An 18,440-nucleotide genomic window follows, 5' to 3' on the forward strand; every position below is an offset into this window, starting at 1 on the left:
GGTTCCTCCAGGCCTTCCTGTCCTCTACCATCCTCTGAAGTCCATTTAAGCTCACGCCGACTGCTTCAGTGACTCCATCCAGCCACCTCATTCTCTGCCGTCCCCTTCTTCTTTTGCCCTCAATTGTTCCCAGCATTAGGTTCTTCTCCAGTGAGTCCTTCCTTCTCATTAGGTGGCCAAAGTATTTGAGTTTCATCTTCAAGATCTGGCCTTCTAAAGAACAGTCAGGGTTGATCTACTCTAGGATTGACTGGTTGGATCGCCTTGCAGTCCAAGGGACTCGCAGGAGTCTTCTCCAGCACCAGAGTTCAAAGGCCTCAATTCTGTGATGCTCAGCCTTCCTTATGATCCAACTTTCACAGCCAAACATTGCAACTGAGAAAACCATAGCCTGGACTATATGCACTTTTAACTGTGGCTAAAACTCATTGGTGTTACCAATCACGTAGCCAACTATGTAGAGAAGTCTCATCAAAGCATCTAGTCTCTAGTGGACCCATGACTCGCACAGAAGAAGAAGTAGAAGTAGAAGTAGAAGTAGAAGTAGAAGTAGAAGCAGAAGCAGTAGTAGTAGTAATAGTAGAAGAAGAAGAAGAGGAGGAGGAGGAGGAGGAGGAGGAGGAGGAGGAGGAGGAGGAGGAGGAGGAGGAGGAGGAGGAGATGGGATAGAATAGGATTAGGATTAGGAATAGGAATAGACTCTTATTGGCCAAGTATGATTGGACACAGAAGGAATTTGTAACTAGTACAGCAGTTTCTTAGCACTTGCTAGAAAGACAACATAGTTTAGCTTCCTGTCTGGTGTGCCTACTCCAGGACAGCAACTAATCTCCCCTGTAAAGGCCATTCAGATCAAATGGCTCAACTCCTAAGCAGAGGTGAGATCCAAGAATTACTCATACAAATACTAAATGAGAAACCAACAAGTGGTCTGTTGGCTGTTTTTTTTTACATATGATGTATAAATACATAAATTTTCATCCCGTTTCACCTCTGCCAACAGTGAGAGACCACAGACCCAAGCTTGCCAGTTTGCCTTTATTTGTTAATTGGTTGGAATTAAGCCATTTAGTACAAGAATCCCAGAAAAAAAGGGAAGTCAACTTATATCCAAAAAAGAAGAACTGCAGCACATCAGAGGCAACAAGGAAACATGGGCTGTTAAAAAAAACACAGGCACATATAGATAAGACATGCCAGTATGGCAGTGATCGCTTCACAGTATCGGGGGAACACGGGACGGTCACGTCATCTGCTTCCCGTTCGAAGTACTGCCTCTCTCATGGAGGCATCATGTAAAGCCGTGGCTGGCCCACATGCGGCAGAATAAGGTGGCAGGAAGCCACGGCGTGCGAGGGGCAACTGTGGCCGCTTAAGCTACAGCTGCAAATAGGATGGTTTGGTGCTCCTGCATAAATTGCAGAGGGGAAAACACACATGGTTAAGAACAAATCATCACAATCTGCCCAGTCAAGGAAGATTCAAAAATCAACTGCAGGCTGCAGGAATGACCCATTCTTCCATCTCAGAAATCTAACATCCAATTTTGTGCAATGGGTAGAGACAGAGCTAACCTGCCGGGGGGGAAAAAATGATCAGCATGGAACCAGTTCTATTCAGATTCCCAGATCGGAGTCCTCTTGAGCTGCACCGTGCTTTGCACGTAGTCCTCGGCTGACAGCCATTCATTTAACGACCGTTTAAAGTTACAATCGACACGATAAAAGTGACTTACCACCCACTCTCAAAGTTATGACCGTTCCATCATTGTTAAATAATCCCCGATTTACAGCCACAAAGGAGCACAGCATCTCTGTTGTTCAGCGAAACACGTGCTTCCGTGAATTTTGCCCCATTTTACGACCTTTCTTGCGACGTTTGTTAAGCGAATCGCTTCTGTGGTTAATTTAGTAACAGGGTTGTTAAGTGAATCCGGCTTCCCCCATTGACATTGCTTGCCAGAAAGTCACAAAAATGGGACCGCATGACCCCGGGGACACTGCAGCCGTCATAAATGAGTCAGTTGCCAAGCCTCTGAATTTTGATCACGTGACCACGAGGACGCCACAACGGTCATTAAGAGTGAAAAATGGTCGTAAGTCGCCGTTTTCAGTGCCGTTGTAACTCTGAACAGTTGAGGACTACCGGTACATCATCCCTGCGATGATTGCTTCATGCTTGTGATCTGGTTGCTTGGCAACCAGCTCACACTTAGAATGGTTGCAGCATCTTGTTATGTGTCTGCAATTTACAAGCTTCCCAGCTAGATCCTGCCTGCACGATTCACGTTAATGACTTTCTGATTTGCTTAACAATAGCAAAAATGGTTAATTTGGGTCCAGTCACATGATTCACTTAACGACTGCATTTTTGGGGCGACCAAAGCTCTGGTTCCAATTGTAGTCGTAACTCGAGGACTACCTCTGTAGTCAAAAGCATTAAAAGAGCCTCCCACAAGCTGCATTTATGCTTCGAATCCAGCCACACATAACGTCAGAACTGCAAAATATGTATCTTAAATCTCTCTGGTCAAATAAGTGTTGATGGAACGATCTTGTAAAATATCTAACGTTTGGTGATATTCAGGTGGAAATGCCTAGCCAAGTGCTAGAAGCTCATGAAATTGAAAGAAAAGTGTTTGGCAATCCCTTTAGCACACCATAATTAAGTTGTAGTAGAAAGCTGGTAGAAACCTACATCTATTTTCAGGTCATTTCAAGGTTCATTTAGGATGGCCAGAATTTACTTGTGAACCTGGCTGCTCTCCAGATCTTGGGACATTAAACCTTACGTAGAACTAACGATAAGTTAACCATCCCCAAGGTTGCTCTGTCTCCCCAGCCTGAACCAACCAACAACAACACAGATTAAGTTCCAACATCATTATTTTCTTTCATGGATCATTAAGCCCCTTTTCCCACCCCCAGTGTGTCTTTGCAAAACCACAAGAGAAACAGCTTCCAATGTTTTTTCAAGTTCCTGGAAAAACAAGCTAAATAAGCTATTGAAAATGTGGAACAACTGGGAAGTTTTTTTGTTTTGTTTTGTTTTTACCATGGTGGTATTTTTGTTTCGTTTCGTTACAAAAAGTGGTCAAGCTAGTGCAATTTCTGTGTTTAAACCCAGATGTGGAACTGGAGGAGGGAATCAATCCCAGATCTAAAATTCTTAGCGTAGGTCGAGACATTTCTACGCCGAAAGCTGTTTTATCGGAGGAGTTGAAGATGTCGGATTCAATTGCATATCCTTCTGATGGAGAGATGAATAAAGTTCTTGTTAAGCCGGGAATGTCTGTAGTAAGAACCTTTTAGATCTTGCCACACGAGAGTGCCAGCCAGCTGGGGTGGCCAAGATCCCAGATCCCAAACTCTGGAGGAATTCAACCCCTTTACCCACCCACCCACCCCACCCACCCCCCAAAAAAAGATCCCACGGGAAGCTTCAAAATAACGCAATTAAGGCTGTCGTCTTGTTGTGCACAAACCCAGGCATCAGTCTTGCATTCCTTTGTGGGGCTGACTTCCAAGCAAGCGTGCCCAGGAGCAGGCTATGGATTTCAGGGGAAAGAGACTTAAAATTTGTGCTTGGCTCTCTCTGAAAGCAATAGGATCCCAAAGTGCTTGAATTAAAACCTGGACTGCATTCAGGAAATATATATATATATATATTTTTCCTTCTCCATGATGCATTACCCATTGTTGCTTGTTTTGTTTCTTCCCTCCCACTTTTTTTTTCAAACGAAATCTGACAATATAATAATTTGAAAAGGAGCCTAAGAAAAGTGCTTTGGGGAGGAGGGGGCCATGCTAGAGATACCGGAGGGTGGGTGGGTGGGTGGGGAGGATTTTCTTCTTTCCCCAGTTCAGGGTTTCTCAGCTTTGGTGACTTTTCAGACGCGTGGACTTCAACTCCCAGAATTCCCCAGCCAGCATATGCATTTTAAACATGAGCCACGGGTGGCGCAGTGGTTAGAGTGCAGTACTGCAGGCTACTTCTGCTGACTGCCTGAAATTTGGGAGTTCCAATCTCACCAGGCTCAAGGTTGACTCAGCCTTCCATCCTTCCGAGGTGGGTAAAAATGAGGATTGTTGGGGGCAACAGGCTGACTCTGTAAACCGCTTAGAGAGGGCTGTAATAAAGCACTGTAAAGCGGTATATAAGTCTAAGTGCTACTGCTACTGGTGCTATCTTAAAATCACCAAAGTTGAGAAACCCCACCGAATCTGGTCCCCAACGACTGCTCAAGAGGAAGAAGGCATAAAGGCCTCTCCCTTCCTCCTATCCCGTATTATCTAAAATACTGTCTTGTGGAACATGCACAATCACTTTCACAGACACGCACGCTCACACATGCGCCAACCCCAGACATGAATGTACATATCAAGTAGACATGAATCCCACTCTCGAGCACACATCAAGCCTGCAGCTTAGTCACACAGAGCCCTCCCATGCTAGGCACGTACCGTATGTATCCTCTCCCCTCCCCCACACCCCTCGGTCCTTTTGTAAAACACACACACACCCATTCCGAAATCCTAAATAAATACAGAAATGCACGAGACCAACATGCTCCCCCTAGCTTTTTCTCAACATGCCACTCTTGCCTAGCTACAACCTCACACGAAGAGTGTGTGCTCTTGTAAAAGGAGCTTGCGAGTGTGCCCGTCTGCCTTCCTTGGGGGCATCTTATACTTTTCCTTGGACATCTATGTCCCAGCCCAGGAGATGGCTTTCTTCCAGGAATTGGCTTGATCTCTGGGAAAACCAACAGGGGAAGGTGGTTAATATTTTAATTGGGTTAAAAGGGATGCTTATGACAAGTTAGAACTATTTTGGTTTGAATGCTGGAAGAGAAGAGGAACAAGGGTTTCCGGTAGTTGTTAACGGCTCGCTCACTCTCTTCCCCTCCAAAGCCTGCAGTCTTCCCCAGCGGTGAGCAAAACACGGTCAACAGCGCCTCTCTGTGTCAGTTCAGCGCACATGACGTGAACACGGTTAGCAGCCCTGGCTGGATTCCAAGCATCCTATTGTGATTCATGTTGCCAAAGCCGTCGAAATGATGTAATCCAGAAGGAATCAGCTGCAGTCATCCCATTGGAAGCAAACCCTCTCCTCTGAAGTTAGAAGTCCATGGTTGGAAAGAGGGCAAGGTGGAACAAAGCAACACGGGGCGTAACCGAAACAGGAAGGATGGGACACACAATGGAACTGGCAGAGGCATTACGGTGCCCCCAAAGGCTGAAATGATGCCATGCTGAGTTCTTCGGTGTGATGTTCATGCTGATTTTCTGGAGAGAAACCTCCTGCAGGGATCATAGGACCTGCCTTGAAAGATTCGTGTGCTCTCCAAACCTTAAAGAGGTTCTCCAAACGAGGCAGGCACAATGCCCGACGCGGGAGCCAAAGACGCGACCTCTGAGTAACCCAGTCGGATAGATCCTTCTGAAGTCTTTTATTTTTTTTCACAGCAATCCATACCGTGTAATTCCATGAATACTGGCAAGGAAGAGGAAAGGAGAGAAACCCGGAGCCCAGCCCCGAGGATCCAAACTGTGCATCTGCTCACCGCGTGTCCCTCAGCAGTAGCTGTGCGTCTGGCCCTCGGCATACACTGTCCAGCTGGGTCCGAGGTAGCACCCGGATGGAGAGCCCTCTCTCCTTTCCACATTGCCGTACTGTGGGGAAGATTCATCCAGCTTCTGCAAGGGTGCCGAGGCCTGGCTCCCCACGTGGGGGGCGGCCCCGTCGTAGGTGATAATGGGTTCCGGACCGTAAGAGGGATGACCCCAACACGCAGAGGGCGGGCGGTAGAACTGCCACACGGCACGACTGCAAGGCAAAACGTCCATCAGTTGGCGGTGTTGCCCTGAAGGTGTGTAACCCCAAGCCAGCTTCTGCTTCTGAGGCAGGGGAGGTCTGCTGGGCTGGGGCAAAGCCTGAGGAGCTCCCGGGTCCGAATGACTACGGGGATGGGCTGCTTCGGGGGGAGGGGACGGCGTGGGGCTGACCAACGGGGGCTCGGGGAAGGGCACATTGACGTAGATGGGCTCCTGACGGGTGACCGCAGGTGGCATCGACTGGATTTGCAGCTGGGAATTCTTTAAGATGGGCTGAAGAGAGGAGGCAGCCGGGGGGAGATGGGTCTGGCGCCAGGGCCTCTCAAAGACCCCGTAGGAGGCATTGAAAGTGGCCAGATACTCGGGGGGCGGACAAGAGGGCCACGGACGTGCCAGGCCAGGATAGGCAGGAGGCTCCCCCACAATCTCGTAATAGAGGTTCTCATGCTCCAGCTGAGAAGGGGGACTCCCATTGACACCCAGTCGAGAGGAGGCCGGGAAGTGGCTGTGGTGCCGGAGAGGATGGTCCGTGAGGCAGGGCTGAAAAGTGGAGGACCTCGTTTTGAGAGGCAAGTGACTGGTCATTATGGGAAAGTGGGGAGGGGGAGGGGGCTTAGGCGGGGCAGCCGAAGGGCTGGAGGAAGGAAAGGCGTCTTGAGACTGGCGGAAAGCTGGATAGGGGACAGACAGGGGTGGGGGATGCAAACCGTAGGCGGGAGATGGGGAGGACAGGTGGTAGGGATCCGAGAAGGGAAGTGCCTGAGGATCTCTCGGGTCTAGCTCAGCGAGGAACCTCCTGTAAGGGGAAAAGGAATCCGAGCTACCCAAGGGAGAAGATTGGCTGAGAGGCACCTGCAGAGAAACAAGGCAAACTGAATGAGCAGCAAGAAGGCATTTCAAGCAGGCAAACACCTCCCACCCTCGTCCCCTTCCTGTTCTACTCCATCCCATCCTCCTCCTGTAGCTAAAATCTCTCCATCAAGTGGGCCAGAAGAGCCAGGACGGGTTTCCTCTTGATCGCGAGGAAGCTCAGGACAAGTTGGGGCTCTTTATCGTATTCTTTTATCTTTTGGCCCAGATCGCAACATAGCGGGAAAATTGCAGCAAAGAATAACCGGGAGGAGGGGGAAAAAAATCCTTCTAGAAATATTCCAAAATCTGCACCCTGCCTAATGGCAAAGTTATCCCAGCTCGGTCCCAGCCCTTCGTGAGCTGATCCCTCACCTGGCTGCCTCCCTTTAGGTTGCGGCTTTGGCTGCCGATGCTCCTGCCCCTGGCCTGCGCCTGGAGAGGGGAGAGGCCAGGCACCTTGGGGCTCGGCCGCACCATGGAGTAGAGCGCTTGTGCGCCACTCGTCAGCTCCCCTGCCTTGCACTCCAGTGACAGGGAGCGCCGGAAATGTGTCCGGGGTTCCCGCTGCTTCAGGCTGGCCTGTCGTTTTTGCTGCAAGGTTGCCTGGTGCGCACTCTCAGCCAGTGCCAGCGCCATCAGGCGAGCCGGGTTCTTGGGTGGAGGAGGCGGTGGGATATGCCGCAGCAGGGACAATGCACCAGGAGACACGGGAGCGGTTTCAGACTTCGGACCTGAATTGGGAAAAGAAAGAGGGCAGCATAAGGATTGCATTAGGATAAAAATAAAGGCAAAGGTTTCCCCTCTCCAGTTGTCTCCCACTCTAGGGAGGCGGTGCTCAACTCCGTTTCTCAGCCAGAATTGTCTGAAGACCCTTCCGTGGTCATGTGGCCAGCAGGACTATACGCCGAGGCACATGGAATGCTGTTACCTTCCCAGCAAAGTGGTACCTGTTGATCTACTCACATTTGCATGTTTTCCAACTGCTAGGAGGGCAGAAGCAAGAACGGGAACTTACCCATCACGTGGTGCTCAGATCTCGAACCTGGCTGTCAGCTTTCCAGCTGACAAGCTTTCCAGCTGACAAGCTCAGCATCTATAACTGCTGAGCCATCGCGCCCCCTTGCATTAGAAAACGGGAACTCCAACTTTGCAGGAAGGAGAATTAAGTACAAGCTTAATCTAGTTTTTTTTAATTACTTAATAAATATTGTTAATCTAGACTGGAAGGCTGGGAGCTTCATCAGAGTTGGGAAAACAATGGCCCTCCAGATATCACACTTTTTATTAACGTAATAATAAAGTTTTTTTTTTAATTACTTAATAAATTATTATTAATCTAGGCTGGAATGCTGGAAACTTCATCAGAGTTGAGGGGATGATGATCCTCCAGATCAGGGGTGGGTTCTATAATTTTTTACTACCGGTTCTGTGGGCATGGCTTATTTTGTGGGTGTGGCTTGATGGTCATGTGACAATTATTTCGGATTTAGCAGAGGTACTGGTCTACCAGGCTTTTAACTGCTTGCAGAGCTGTACCGATCTACCCATTTATTTTTTGCAGGCACTGGTCTACTCATTTGTTTTCTTTTAACACTGATCAGCTGTAGGGCGGCCCTTTGAAGCCCTGCGGCAAGAGTTTAAACAGTTTTTTTTCCCCTCTAGCCATCAGATGGGACTCAGGAGGCAGCAATAGATTGGGGGTGGGCCAAATAAAAGGTAAGAATAACGTGGGGGTGGGTGCGAGGAGTGGGGGGTAGGCGGGGGGGCAGAACCGATTCAGTGACGTCATATCGTCACCGCTACCGGCTCGGGAGAACCGGGCCGAACCGGGAGGAACCCACCACTGCTCTGTTACATTCCTAGCACCCCTCAGCACAGACTGCTAGATGTTTCAATTCAGCAAACTCTTGAGGCCATAGCCTGCTCACCCACCCATCCCCAACCCTAGGGAGCATCCCAAAAATAGCAGGACTAGAATTTGGGAAGATACTGATGACAGGGGAAAGGGGAGTATGTAGTGTGTTCATTCCAAAAGGGGTTTTTTTTTTTCACTGATAATCTGTAGGACATTTTAGCAATCCCTGGAACTCTGGGGATGGGAAAACAAACCTTTGGGGAACTGCAGTCTGCCTATAGGCAGAAGTTGCGTTTTATTCTACTCGCTCTTTGTGTTAAGTGTAACAACAGCAATAACAGTGAAGAATGTCAAAAAGTACTTACTGGGTGGAGACAAACGATCTTGGGCTTGAGAAATCTTGCCACGGACTTCCCGTTCACAAGAGTTGCTGAGTTGTCCACCTGCCGTACTCAGGAGCATGGAGATCATATGAGGAGGGGAGCTCAACCCTCTGGACTCCCCACCAGCAAACATCTCCAGCACTTTGTCAGGCAAGGAAACAGACGTTTCTGATGCATCTTGACCGACGGTGGGATGTGAGCAGGGCGAGAGAGCCGCAACAGGACTCGCTGAGCTGGAGTCGTCCGAGAGGGATGGCTGCTGCACAGGAGGGCTACACTGGTAAGTTAGCGGGTCAAAGTCCAGACCACGAAGCCCAGGAGGACTTAATTCCAACTCCGAGTCCAGCTCTGAGTCACCTTCCAGCCAAGAGGAACGCCGACGGGAAGCCACATCGTCTGCCCCAGTGGCCAAGCCTTCACCGTGGCCGGACACAGAGGAACCCAGAGAAGAACATGAGTGGCATTGTTTGAGGGTAGGGAAAGCATCGCTGCTGGAATGTGGACGTCTCAGGGAAGGCAATTTGGGGAGACCTAAGGGCCAAAAAAAAAAAGAAAAAGAAAGAAACGACATGGATCAAAGTTCTCCAAACTGTTTATTCAACATGCTAGATGTCCAAGAGTCAACACTGTGAAGAAGAATATTTCTGTCTCTGAAGAACAGGTTGCTTGCATGGACTCAGATTTTGGTAGAAGGCAGTCAGTGCTTAGCAGATTCTTGTCTAACTGCATGCATTCAGTTATCTGAAAAGGTATAAGTTCTCCTGCTTGAGCAGGGGGGGTGGATTAGAAGACCTCCAAGGTCCCTTCCAGCTCTTATTCTATTCTATTCTATTCTATTCTATTCTATTCTATTCTATTCTATTCTATTCTATTCTATTCTATTCTATTCTATTCTATTCTAGTCTAGTCTAGTCTAGTCTAGTCTAGTCTAGTCTACTCTACTCTACTCTACTCTACTCTACTCTACTCTACTCTACTCTACTCTACTCTACTCCAGGGGTCTCCAAACTTGGCAACTTTAAGCCTGGAGGATTTCAACTCCCAGAATTCCCCAGCCAGCAAACTGGCTGAGGAATTCTGGGAGTTGAAGTCCTCCAGGCTTAAAGTTGCCAAGGTTAGAAACCCCTGCTCTACTCTTCTATTCTATTCTATTCTATTCTATTCTATTCTATTCTATTCTATTCTATTCTATTCTATTCTATTCTTCTATTCCTCTACTCTACTCTACTCTACTCTACTTTACTCTACTCTACTCTACTCTACTCTACTCTACTCTACTCTACTCTACTCTACTCTACTCTACTCTACTCTACTCTACTCTACTCTATTATCCTACCCTACCCTATCCTACCCTACCCTACCCTAAAGGAGCTTCAGAAAAAGATGGTGGTGTCTGTATTCTCACTGCAGGAGTTATAACTCAATAAAGAACATCCTTCACATTCAGAGGGTCTTATGGTTAATGCCTAACCTGATCAGGTAACAGGTGATGAAATCACTCTAACATCTGGCTTCTTACACATCTAGTTTAATGCCAAACCCAGGTAATTAAGAGCAATGAGAAAATTCAGAAAATCTGCAGTTGTCCCAAGGCAGCTTTCTCAGAACCTTGACAAGTTCCAGCTAACTGGACATCAACTCCTGGAACTGTCAGCGATGACCTTGCTGGCTATGAAATGCTGGGAACTGAAGCCCTACTTGTCTGGAAGTCACTACACTTGGGAAACAAGCGCTTTGAAGAAATGTTTTGGGAGGATCACCTTAAGTTCATGCAATCCATTTTGATAAGAGCAAAATCACCGGGGGGGGGGGGTTCAGCAGACAAAGGGGCCATTTTACCTGTTAGACTAGCCTGAGATGTTAGAGATTCTTCACTTTTGGCGGATCGCAAGGTGACCGTCTCACCACGGCTCCCTACAGAGAAAGAGGACAAAGGAAATAGATGAGCGTTATCCCTCTTAAAAAAGGCCACAAATCTGCAATCTCTCCTTGACCTTGAATCCATGGAACAAAAATCTTATGTCAATTTGCAAAGGATCCCTGGCCTACTCTCGAGTTGCCATAGGCAAGGGGGATGGGAAACCGACAAAGCAGCATGGCAGCCAAAGACAGGAGCACATTCCAGACATATCATTCTCAAGGCTGTCTCCCAGGGTTACCCACAGCGGCTAGAGGGGAGTGATCTCTACAACCCGCAAAATTGCTCCGTTGGCGAATGTGATTGATGATACACCCTGGGGGGAGGGGGGGAAACAGGGTCATGATTGGGGCCGTAAATTATGTAGGGTCAGAGTTGGCTTCATTTGGGAACGTGGCAACATGAAGCTCCTAATAAATAACTGGATTTCTTTTGAAGCTTGGCTTGATTTAATTAGGGCATCCTTCGGAACCCTGGCAGCAAGCCAACTCTGACCCCATTTGGGGGTCATCTTGCCTATTCAATATACGGAAAAAGGTAACGGAATATACTGCTCATCTGGTTCTGTCGCATTGGGCTCATATCAAAACTCTGCCATAATGAGTAAATTGACACAACACGTGAAACCCACAGAGATTCTGGGAGTCGTAGTTGAGCCACACTTAGTAGGCCATAAATTCCCATATTTGCTCCAGAAATACGTATGTGCTTGTGATGTTAAGCGTGATAAAAAACAAACGGCGTGTAGTTTTCCTACCTGGTAAAGATTCTCCAAGTCCAAAAAGCTCTCCCAAGCGATGTGATTTTTTGCGGAACGGGACGGGGGCCTTGCCGATGGCAAAGAACGTCTTCCAACTAGGTCCAGATATTTTCCGCAGCTTGCCATTGTTTTCTGTCTTTTGCCTATAAAGTGAGAGGTCATCTTAGAGCAGGGGTGTCAAACTTGATTTCATTGAGGGCCACATCAGGGTTGTGTTTGACCTTTGGGGGCCGTGGTGGGTGTGGCCAGGATGGGCATGGCCAGCTCAGTGTCACTCGTGCCAGCTCCCGAGCTCTGTTTTCACCATAATCACCATATTCTTTCAAGAGCAAATATTAATAAACAATTAACTGTAATTCATTCCCAGCACCTAGTTTCTACTTTTTAATATAAATTTTATGACAAGTTGCACAAAGCACACTGAAAACTAATAAAAACTAATACGGACATGAGGAAAACAAAGAAAGAAAAAGGAAACAAGAGAGAACAATAGGAAAAAAGTTTCCAATTTTCTTTACAGCAAATATACAATACGTTCTGCCTGCAATTACTGCGAGTTTAATTCTCACCAGGCTCAAGGTCGAACTCAGCCTTCCATCCTTTCTAAGGTAGGTAAAATGAGGACCCGGTTTGTGGGGGCAATAAGCTGACTTTGTATAAAATATACAAAAGTATGAAGGCTATTGCTTAATGCCTTGTAAGCCGCCCTGAGTCTCCGGAAAAGAGCGGCATATAAATCAAATTTTAAAAAAAAATCTCTTATTCTTAACTCACTTTTTCCGTTAGATATATTTTTTCTAATCATCAAAACCACAAATCATAAGTGCATTTTTTTTCTGTTTCATGCAAAGAGTCTATAAAGAGTTTTCCAGTCAGTCATAAATGTAGATATTGTTCTTTCTCTAATCAAAGATGTCAATTGAACCATCTCTGCTAGCTCCATCTTCTTCACCAACCATTCCTCTATTGTGGTCAAACTTCCCCACTTTGGAGGATACAATAATCTCACTGCAGTTGTCATAGACAAGAACAAAGTTCCATTTATTTTTCTAGCTGCCTATTCATTAAGTCTCCAAAGAAGCATCTCTGGTTTTTTGTTTGTTTTTTTTTTAATTTGATTTATATGCCGTCCTTTTCCGGAGACTCAGGGCGGCTTACAATGCGCTAAGCAATAGCCTTCATTCTTTTGTATATTTATACAAAGTCAGTTTATTGCCCCCACAACTGGGTCCTCATTTCACCTACCTTAGAAAGGATGGAAGGCTGAGTCAACCTTGAGCCTTGACGAGATTCGAACCTGCAGTAATTGCAGGCATCTGGTCTTAATAACCAGCTTAATAACAGGGTGCCTTAAACCACTGTACTACCAAGGCTCTTGGTAGTACAAGGCTCTTGGTAAAGTACATTTGACCTAAGGGTTCAATTGTACTTTAATCTTTAAAATCTTCTCCAGCTCCTAGTATCTAGAGCAGGGGTGGGGAACTATGGCCCCTTATGGACTTCAACTCCCAGAATTCCCGAGCCAGCTGGCTCAGGAATTCTGGGAGTTGAAGTCCATAAGTCATAAAAGCAGGGGTGGGCTGCTGGGGGTTTGCAGAGGTTTGGGAGAACCTCTACCTAAGATTCTGTGCTGTTCGGAGAACCCCCAAATCCCACTCCTGACTGGCCCCGCCCAGCCCCACCCAGGAGTCCCCACGCAGCCTGTTTTGGATGCAGGTCAGTGCAGGGCGCGCGCAGAGGCTTGGGGAGGGTGAAAAACAGGTCTATGGATGTTTGGGCCCGTTTCCGGCCTCCAGAACCTGGGGAGGCCATTTTTGCCCTCCTGGAGGCTCGAGAAAAGCCTCCGAAGCCCAGGGAGGGCAAAAAAAGTCCCTCCCCCCAAGAGGGAGGAGGCTGTGCAGGAGGCTGACAACGCCACGCCCACCATGGCCACGCCCATCCAGCAACTGGACAGAGAACTCCTTGATAAAATTTTTGAAGCCCACCCTTGCATAAAAGGGTCATAGTTCCTCCAGTTCTGATCTAGAGGTTCAGTGTCTCGGTCCATGGATACAGCACTTACCTGGTATTAGGTGATCCCAAAACAGCAGAGAATTTCCCTTGGTCCTGTGGATCTGGAGATCCACGTCTGGCTTCCAGCTTGGTGATCTTGCAGAGGGCCTGGGTGCGTGCTTGGGCTTCTTCAAGAGATAACAAGCGGGTGGAAGGGCAGCTGACCAACTGGGATTTGGGTCGAGAAAGGAAGCAACGTCCTGTTAGAGGAAACGGGATAGTAAAGATAAAGGTAAAGGTTCCCCTCGCACATACGTGCTAGTCGGTCCCGACTCTAGGGGGCGGTGCTCATTTCCGTTTCAAAGCCGAAGAGCCAGTGCTGTCCGATGATGTCTCCGTGGTCATGTGACTGGCATGACTCAACGCCAAAGGCACACAAAATGCTGTTACCTTCCCACCAAAGATGGTCCCTATTTTTCTACTTGCATTTTTTTACCTGCTTTCAAACTGCTAGGTTGGCAGAAGCTGGGACAAGTAACGGGAGCTCACCCCATTACGTGGCACGCGGGAGTCGAACCGCTGAACTGCCGACCTTTCGATCGACAAGCTCAGCGTCTTAGCCACCGCATCACTCAGTGCAGCATCCCCATGGTCATGTGATTCAAATTCAGACGCTTGGCAACTGGTTCATACTTATGACCGTTGCTGTGTCCCAAGGTCATGTGATCCCCTTTTGTGGCCTTCTGACGGGCAAAGCCAACGGGGAAGCCAGATTCACTTAACAACCGGGTTACTAACTTATCAATGGCAGTGGTTCCCTTAACAACTGCGGCAAGAAAAGTTGTAAAACGGGGCAAAACTCACTTCACAACAGAAATTTGGGGCTCAATTGTAGTCATAAGTCGAGGACTACCTGTACCATCTTTTAATTGGGATGATGGAAAGGCCACTTGTGAAATGATTGGCTGATTCATGTGTTGTCGCCAACACATCCCACTCTCTCCCTTTAAAAAAATATTGAATAATTTGCCAAGTATTTTTTTAAATGTTTCATGAGTTTAAAAACAGAAAAGTGAAACACACAGAAATGAGTAAGCATCTGAAGAGTGTTTCTCAGCCTTAGCAATATTGAGATGTGTGGAGTTCAACTCCCAGAATCCCCTGAGCAACATGCTGGCAGTGGGGAACTCTGGTCCACAGTTACCAAGGTTGAGAAACACTGTGCTGTGGGGTGTTGTGGTCTGCCAGCAGCGTGCGGAGCTGGCAGCGTAGTCGGACATGAGGAGGCTGGGGAGGAACATGGGCCAGTCCTGGAGTCTGGGGAAGGCCCGGATGAGGGCTCCGCGTCGGAGGCAGAGATGGGGCCAGGGCCACCTGGGAGTGATGCACGGACTCCGGAGCCCCCCGAGTCGGACAGCAGAGAGGCAGAGGAACAGGAGGAGCCTGTTCCTAGTGCATGCATGCGCAGAGCTGCCAGAAGGCAAGAGCAGCTAAAGCAAAAGGGACGACTCGGGAGTAAGGCCAGGAGATGATTGGCCCCTCCCATAAGGCTTAAAAGAGAAACAAAGACACTTGGGCCTTTTGCAGGAAAGCAACGTTGCTAACTCTGTTTCCAGTCGGCATCTCTTGTTTGTTTCTGAACTTCGTGGGGCTTTGCCAAGTAAAGCCTTTGGCATGATGTAATTGGGACTCAGCTGGGAATGAACGTAAGAACGTAATTCTCAGCTGTTACAATAAAATAGGTTTTTTGGGACTAATTGTGTATTGTAATGACTCAGTAAGGCTAGGTCACATCATGGAGTTGCTAGAAGAGTACTAAGCAACCTTGGAACTATTCGCCCATTTCTTGAGGTACCTGTGCTGTCCTTGCCGATGGAGGTGAAGGTGTCACTGAAGAGAACCTGAACATTGGTGAGGAGGAATTCGACCACGAGGGACTGAACTCGGACTTCCTGAAAGGCATCGGCTCCACACTGTGCGACTGACTCCAGAGCCATCGACCTGGCATTAAAAGGGGAACGGATGATTAGCCTCATCAGACAACAGGAAGGCTCAGATAGGAAGAAAATGATAGTCAAGGCTCAGGAAGCCATCTTTATGGCATAAAGGGGACACACAACATAGCCCTATGACAGCAGGAAGGGCATCCCAAATCCAAAAAAGCATCATGACTGAAGACCCTCATGGGTGCAGACGGAGCAGCACACCATGGGGGGTTATGAGAAAATGAGGATGAAGGGGCATTATGGGTAAAAACCAATGGTGGGATTCAGCCAGTTCACACCTATTCGGGAGAACCGGTTGTTAACTTTCTAAGCAGTTCGGAGAACCGGTTGTTGGAAGAAATCTTATTTTGTTTTTTTCCACTTTATGGGGCTAATCCTGTAAGGAAGGCAGGAAAGAAATATTCTGGTCTTGTTTCTAGCCTAAACTTTATTGCCCTACTTACAGAAACTGCCTCTCCGGTTAACCCTTATTACATTGTAACAGCTAAGGCGAAGCGCCCAATGACATGAGTGACATCGAGTTGGCCATGCCCACATGGTCACATGACCACCAAGCCACGCCTACCCAGCTGGTCATTAGTGCAGAGAACCGGTTGTTAAATTATTTGAATTCCACCACTGGTAAAAACGGGCAGAATAAGGCAGACAGATGGGAAAAATGAAATGCTTTCAAGAGTCATTAGAACAAAAATTTTTGAGGAGAGCGATCGATGTTACAGGGGAAGCAGCAGTGATAATAATGTGGCTAGGACCACATTACAGAAATCAGTGGAACCAAGGTTTTCTGAAACATTTTTTCAAGTTTGGTGGTGGTAGGGGGGGTGCTGGGGTTTTTTTTTAAGCCACCCTAAGCTTATTATAAATCAAACACGTTCTAAAAATGGCAGGAAACCCCCTCCGCTGATTTCCAACCATGTCCTGATGCAGGACAGAGTTGCAGAAGATGCTTTGAAAGCCTGCGAAAAGGCTTCTCTTCCAAAATGGCTGCTTGGTCAAATTGCACCTCCAGCGGAAAAGCTGAGCGACACGTTACCGTGTTAGCACCGAGGGTTAAGGGTTAGTGCAAGGGAAGAATGGCTGATGGTGACTCAAAGACTATCTAGAGAGCGGCGCAGAGGCCAGTGAAGATGGTGCAAGGGCAGAGTCGCGGAGGGAGCGCCAGGGCAGGGCCATTGGTCTGGGCGTCTCACCGCAGCAGGTTGGGTGCCCAAACGATGGCTAAGTTGCGGATGTGCATGCTGGTGTTTTGACTGTGCATAGCCATGCGTGCCAGATGCCGTAGCAGGAATTCCAGAGTCCTGTTGGGACAGAGCAGAAGCTGCTACAGGGAGAGTCTCCGTCAACACCCTGAGCCCTCTTCCCCACCCTTCAGTGGCTTCTCCCCCATCCAACACCTCCCCAAACCATTTCATCCCGTTCTCTGGGCATTTATCCATGTCCCCAAACAATACCTACCGGTAGTGTGGTGGGGGTAATTGCTGGATCACATCATGTACCCTCACTAAGCGCTCTTCGTTCCCAGAAACTGAGACAGCCTCCTATAAAAAGGGGAGGGGGGAAAAAAGAAAAGAGAGAATTAAAGGAGACATGTCACTGTCAGGATGTTTATAAGTTCTATGGATTGTAAGCCTTTTTTATTGAGTTATATTATAAAATACAAAAGTAAATAGAGGAGCAGTGAGTAGGGAGGGGAAAGGGGGAAGGGGGAAGAGCAGGGGTGGGTTTTCTTTTCTGTGGGAAAGGGGTCCAAATGGCTCTTTTGAGTGTTTAAGATTGGAGACAGGGGTGAAATGCTCCCGGTTCGGACCGGATCGCCCAATCCGGTAGCAATGGAGGTGGGTGGTTCGGAGAACCGGTAGCAAAAATCCCTGCCCCCCCCATGCCCAGCTGAGCCGTGCGATCATCAGAGGCTTTTTTTCTTTTAAATGCCTCTGACGATCCAAGCTCTGACGATCCCAGCTGAGTTGCCTGATCGTCAGAGGATTTTTAAAAAACTCTCTGCCAATCAGGCAACTCAGCTGGGATCGTCAGAGCCTTTTGAAAGCATTTTTTTACAACCTCTTCACCGAAGAGGTTGTAGAAAAAATGGTTTTAAAAGTGTAAAAAAAAAAATGGCCACGCCCACCCAGTCACATTACCCCACCACCACCAAGCCACGCCCACACAACCCGTAGTAACAAATTTTAGATTTCACCACTGGTTGCAGACCCCTGGATTTGACAAATATTTGACTGGGAGACTATCAAAAATTACTAGGATTAAAACCTGGATGGGGCAGAACAACAAAATGACAACTTTTTTCAGGAAACTTTTTTCCAACTCTAACTACAGTGAAAAGAAATCAAAATGGACATGTCCATGGACTCACAAACACTTGAGTCCAACTCAAAAGAGTCTTCACTTTTCCCTAAAGCCTAACTAAGGTTCTTCTTTGCCTGTAACTTTCAGCTGCTATGTTTAATGGAGCCACGAAGGGGAATGACGTTTCCTTTGTTTCAATGAAAGTGAAAGTTCAGAAAAGGGGTCTGAAACATGATGAGAAGGAGCAGGTGCTCCAAAGACTATCCTTGAGCAATAAAATTGAACTTCTGGGTTTTGCAAGATGGCCTCTTTATGAATGCCACCAAAGTAAAAGAAATATAGTTCAAAGAGAATGGAAAGGAAGGAGGAAACGAAAAGGGGAGGGCAATTGGAGTTAACTCAGCTTAAAATAGCACCACACAAAGAGCAGGTAATACAAAAGAATAATAGAGCAGGAGAAATTGCTGCTTGTTATGTGGGCATCACAACCGTGGGAGGGCAATGTAATTGTACTCCATTCTTCCACCTCCTCCCTC

At 47.6% G+C, this 18,440-nt stretch overlaps 1 protein-coding gene across 1 annotated transcript in view; it reads right to left on the minus strand.

Annotated features, from left to right (window-relative positions):
* Positions 1 to 5,437: 5,437 nt before the first annotated feature.
* The window catches only part of ARHGAP33 (Rho GTPase activating protein 33), a 41,806-nt gene continuing 28,803 nt past the window's right edge, over positions 5,438 to 18,440 (minus strand). The window contains exons 14-22 of the mRNA XM_034423656.3: positions 17,059 to 17,141; positions 16,794 to 16,901; positions 15,453 to 15,598; positions 13,668 to 13,857; positions 11,603 to 11,748; positions 10,767 to 10,841; positions 8,910 to 9,458; positions 7,062 to 7,420; positions 5,438 to 6,689 (exon numbers count right to left, since the gene is read on the minus strand). Coding sequence (XP_034279547.2) covers positions 5,577 to 6,689; positions 7,062 to 7,420; positions 8,910 to 9,458; positions 10,767 to 10,841; positions 11,603 to 11,748; positions 13,668 to 13,857; positions 15,453 to 15,598; positions 16,794 to 16,901; positions 17,059 to 17,141 — 2,769 coding nt within the window. The 3' untranslated portion in view covers positions 5,438 to 5,576. The remainder of the gene's footprint in view (positions 6,690 to 7,061; positions 7,421 to 8,909; positions 9,459 to 10,766; positions 10,842 to 11,602; positions 11,749 to 13,667; positions 13,858 to 15,452; positions 15,599 to 16,793; positions 16,902 to 17,058; positions 17,142 to 18,440) is intronic.

Source organism: Pantherophis guttatus, chromosome 10, assembly GCF_059756535.1.
Source record: "Pantherophis guttatus breed Tessera chromosome 10, ASM5975653v1, whole genome shotgun sequence".
NCBI lineage: Eukaryota > Metazoa > Chordata > Lepidosauria > Squamata > Colubridae > Pantherophis > Pantherophis guttatus.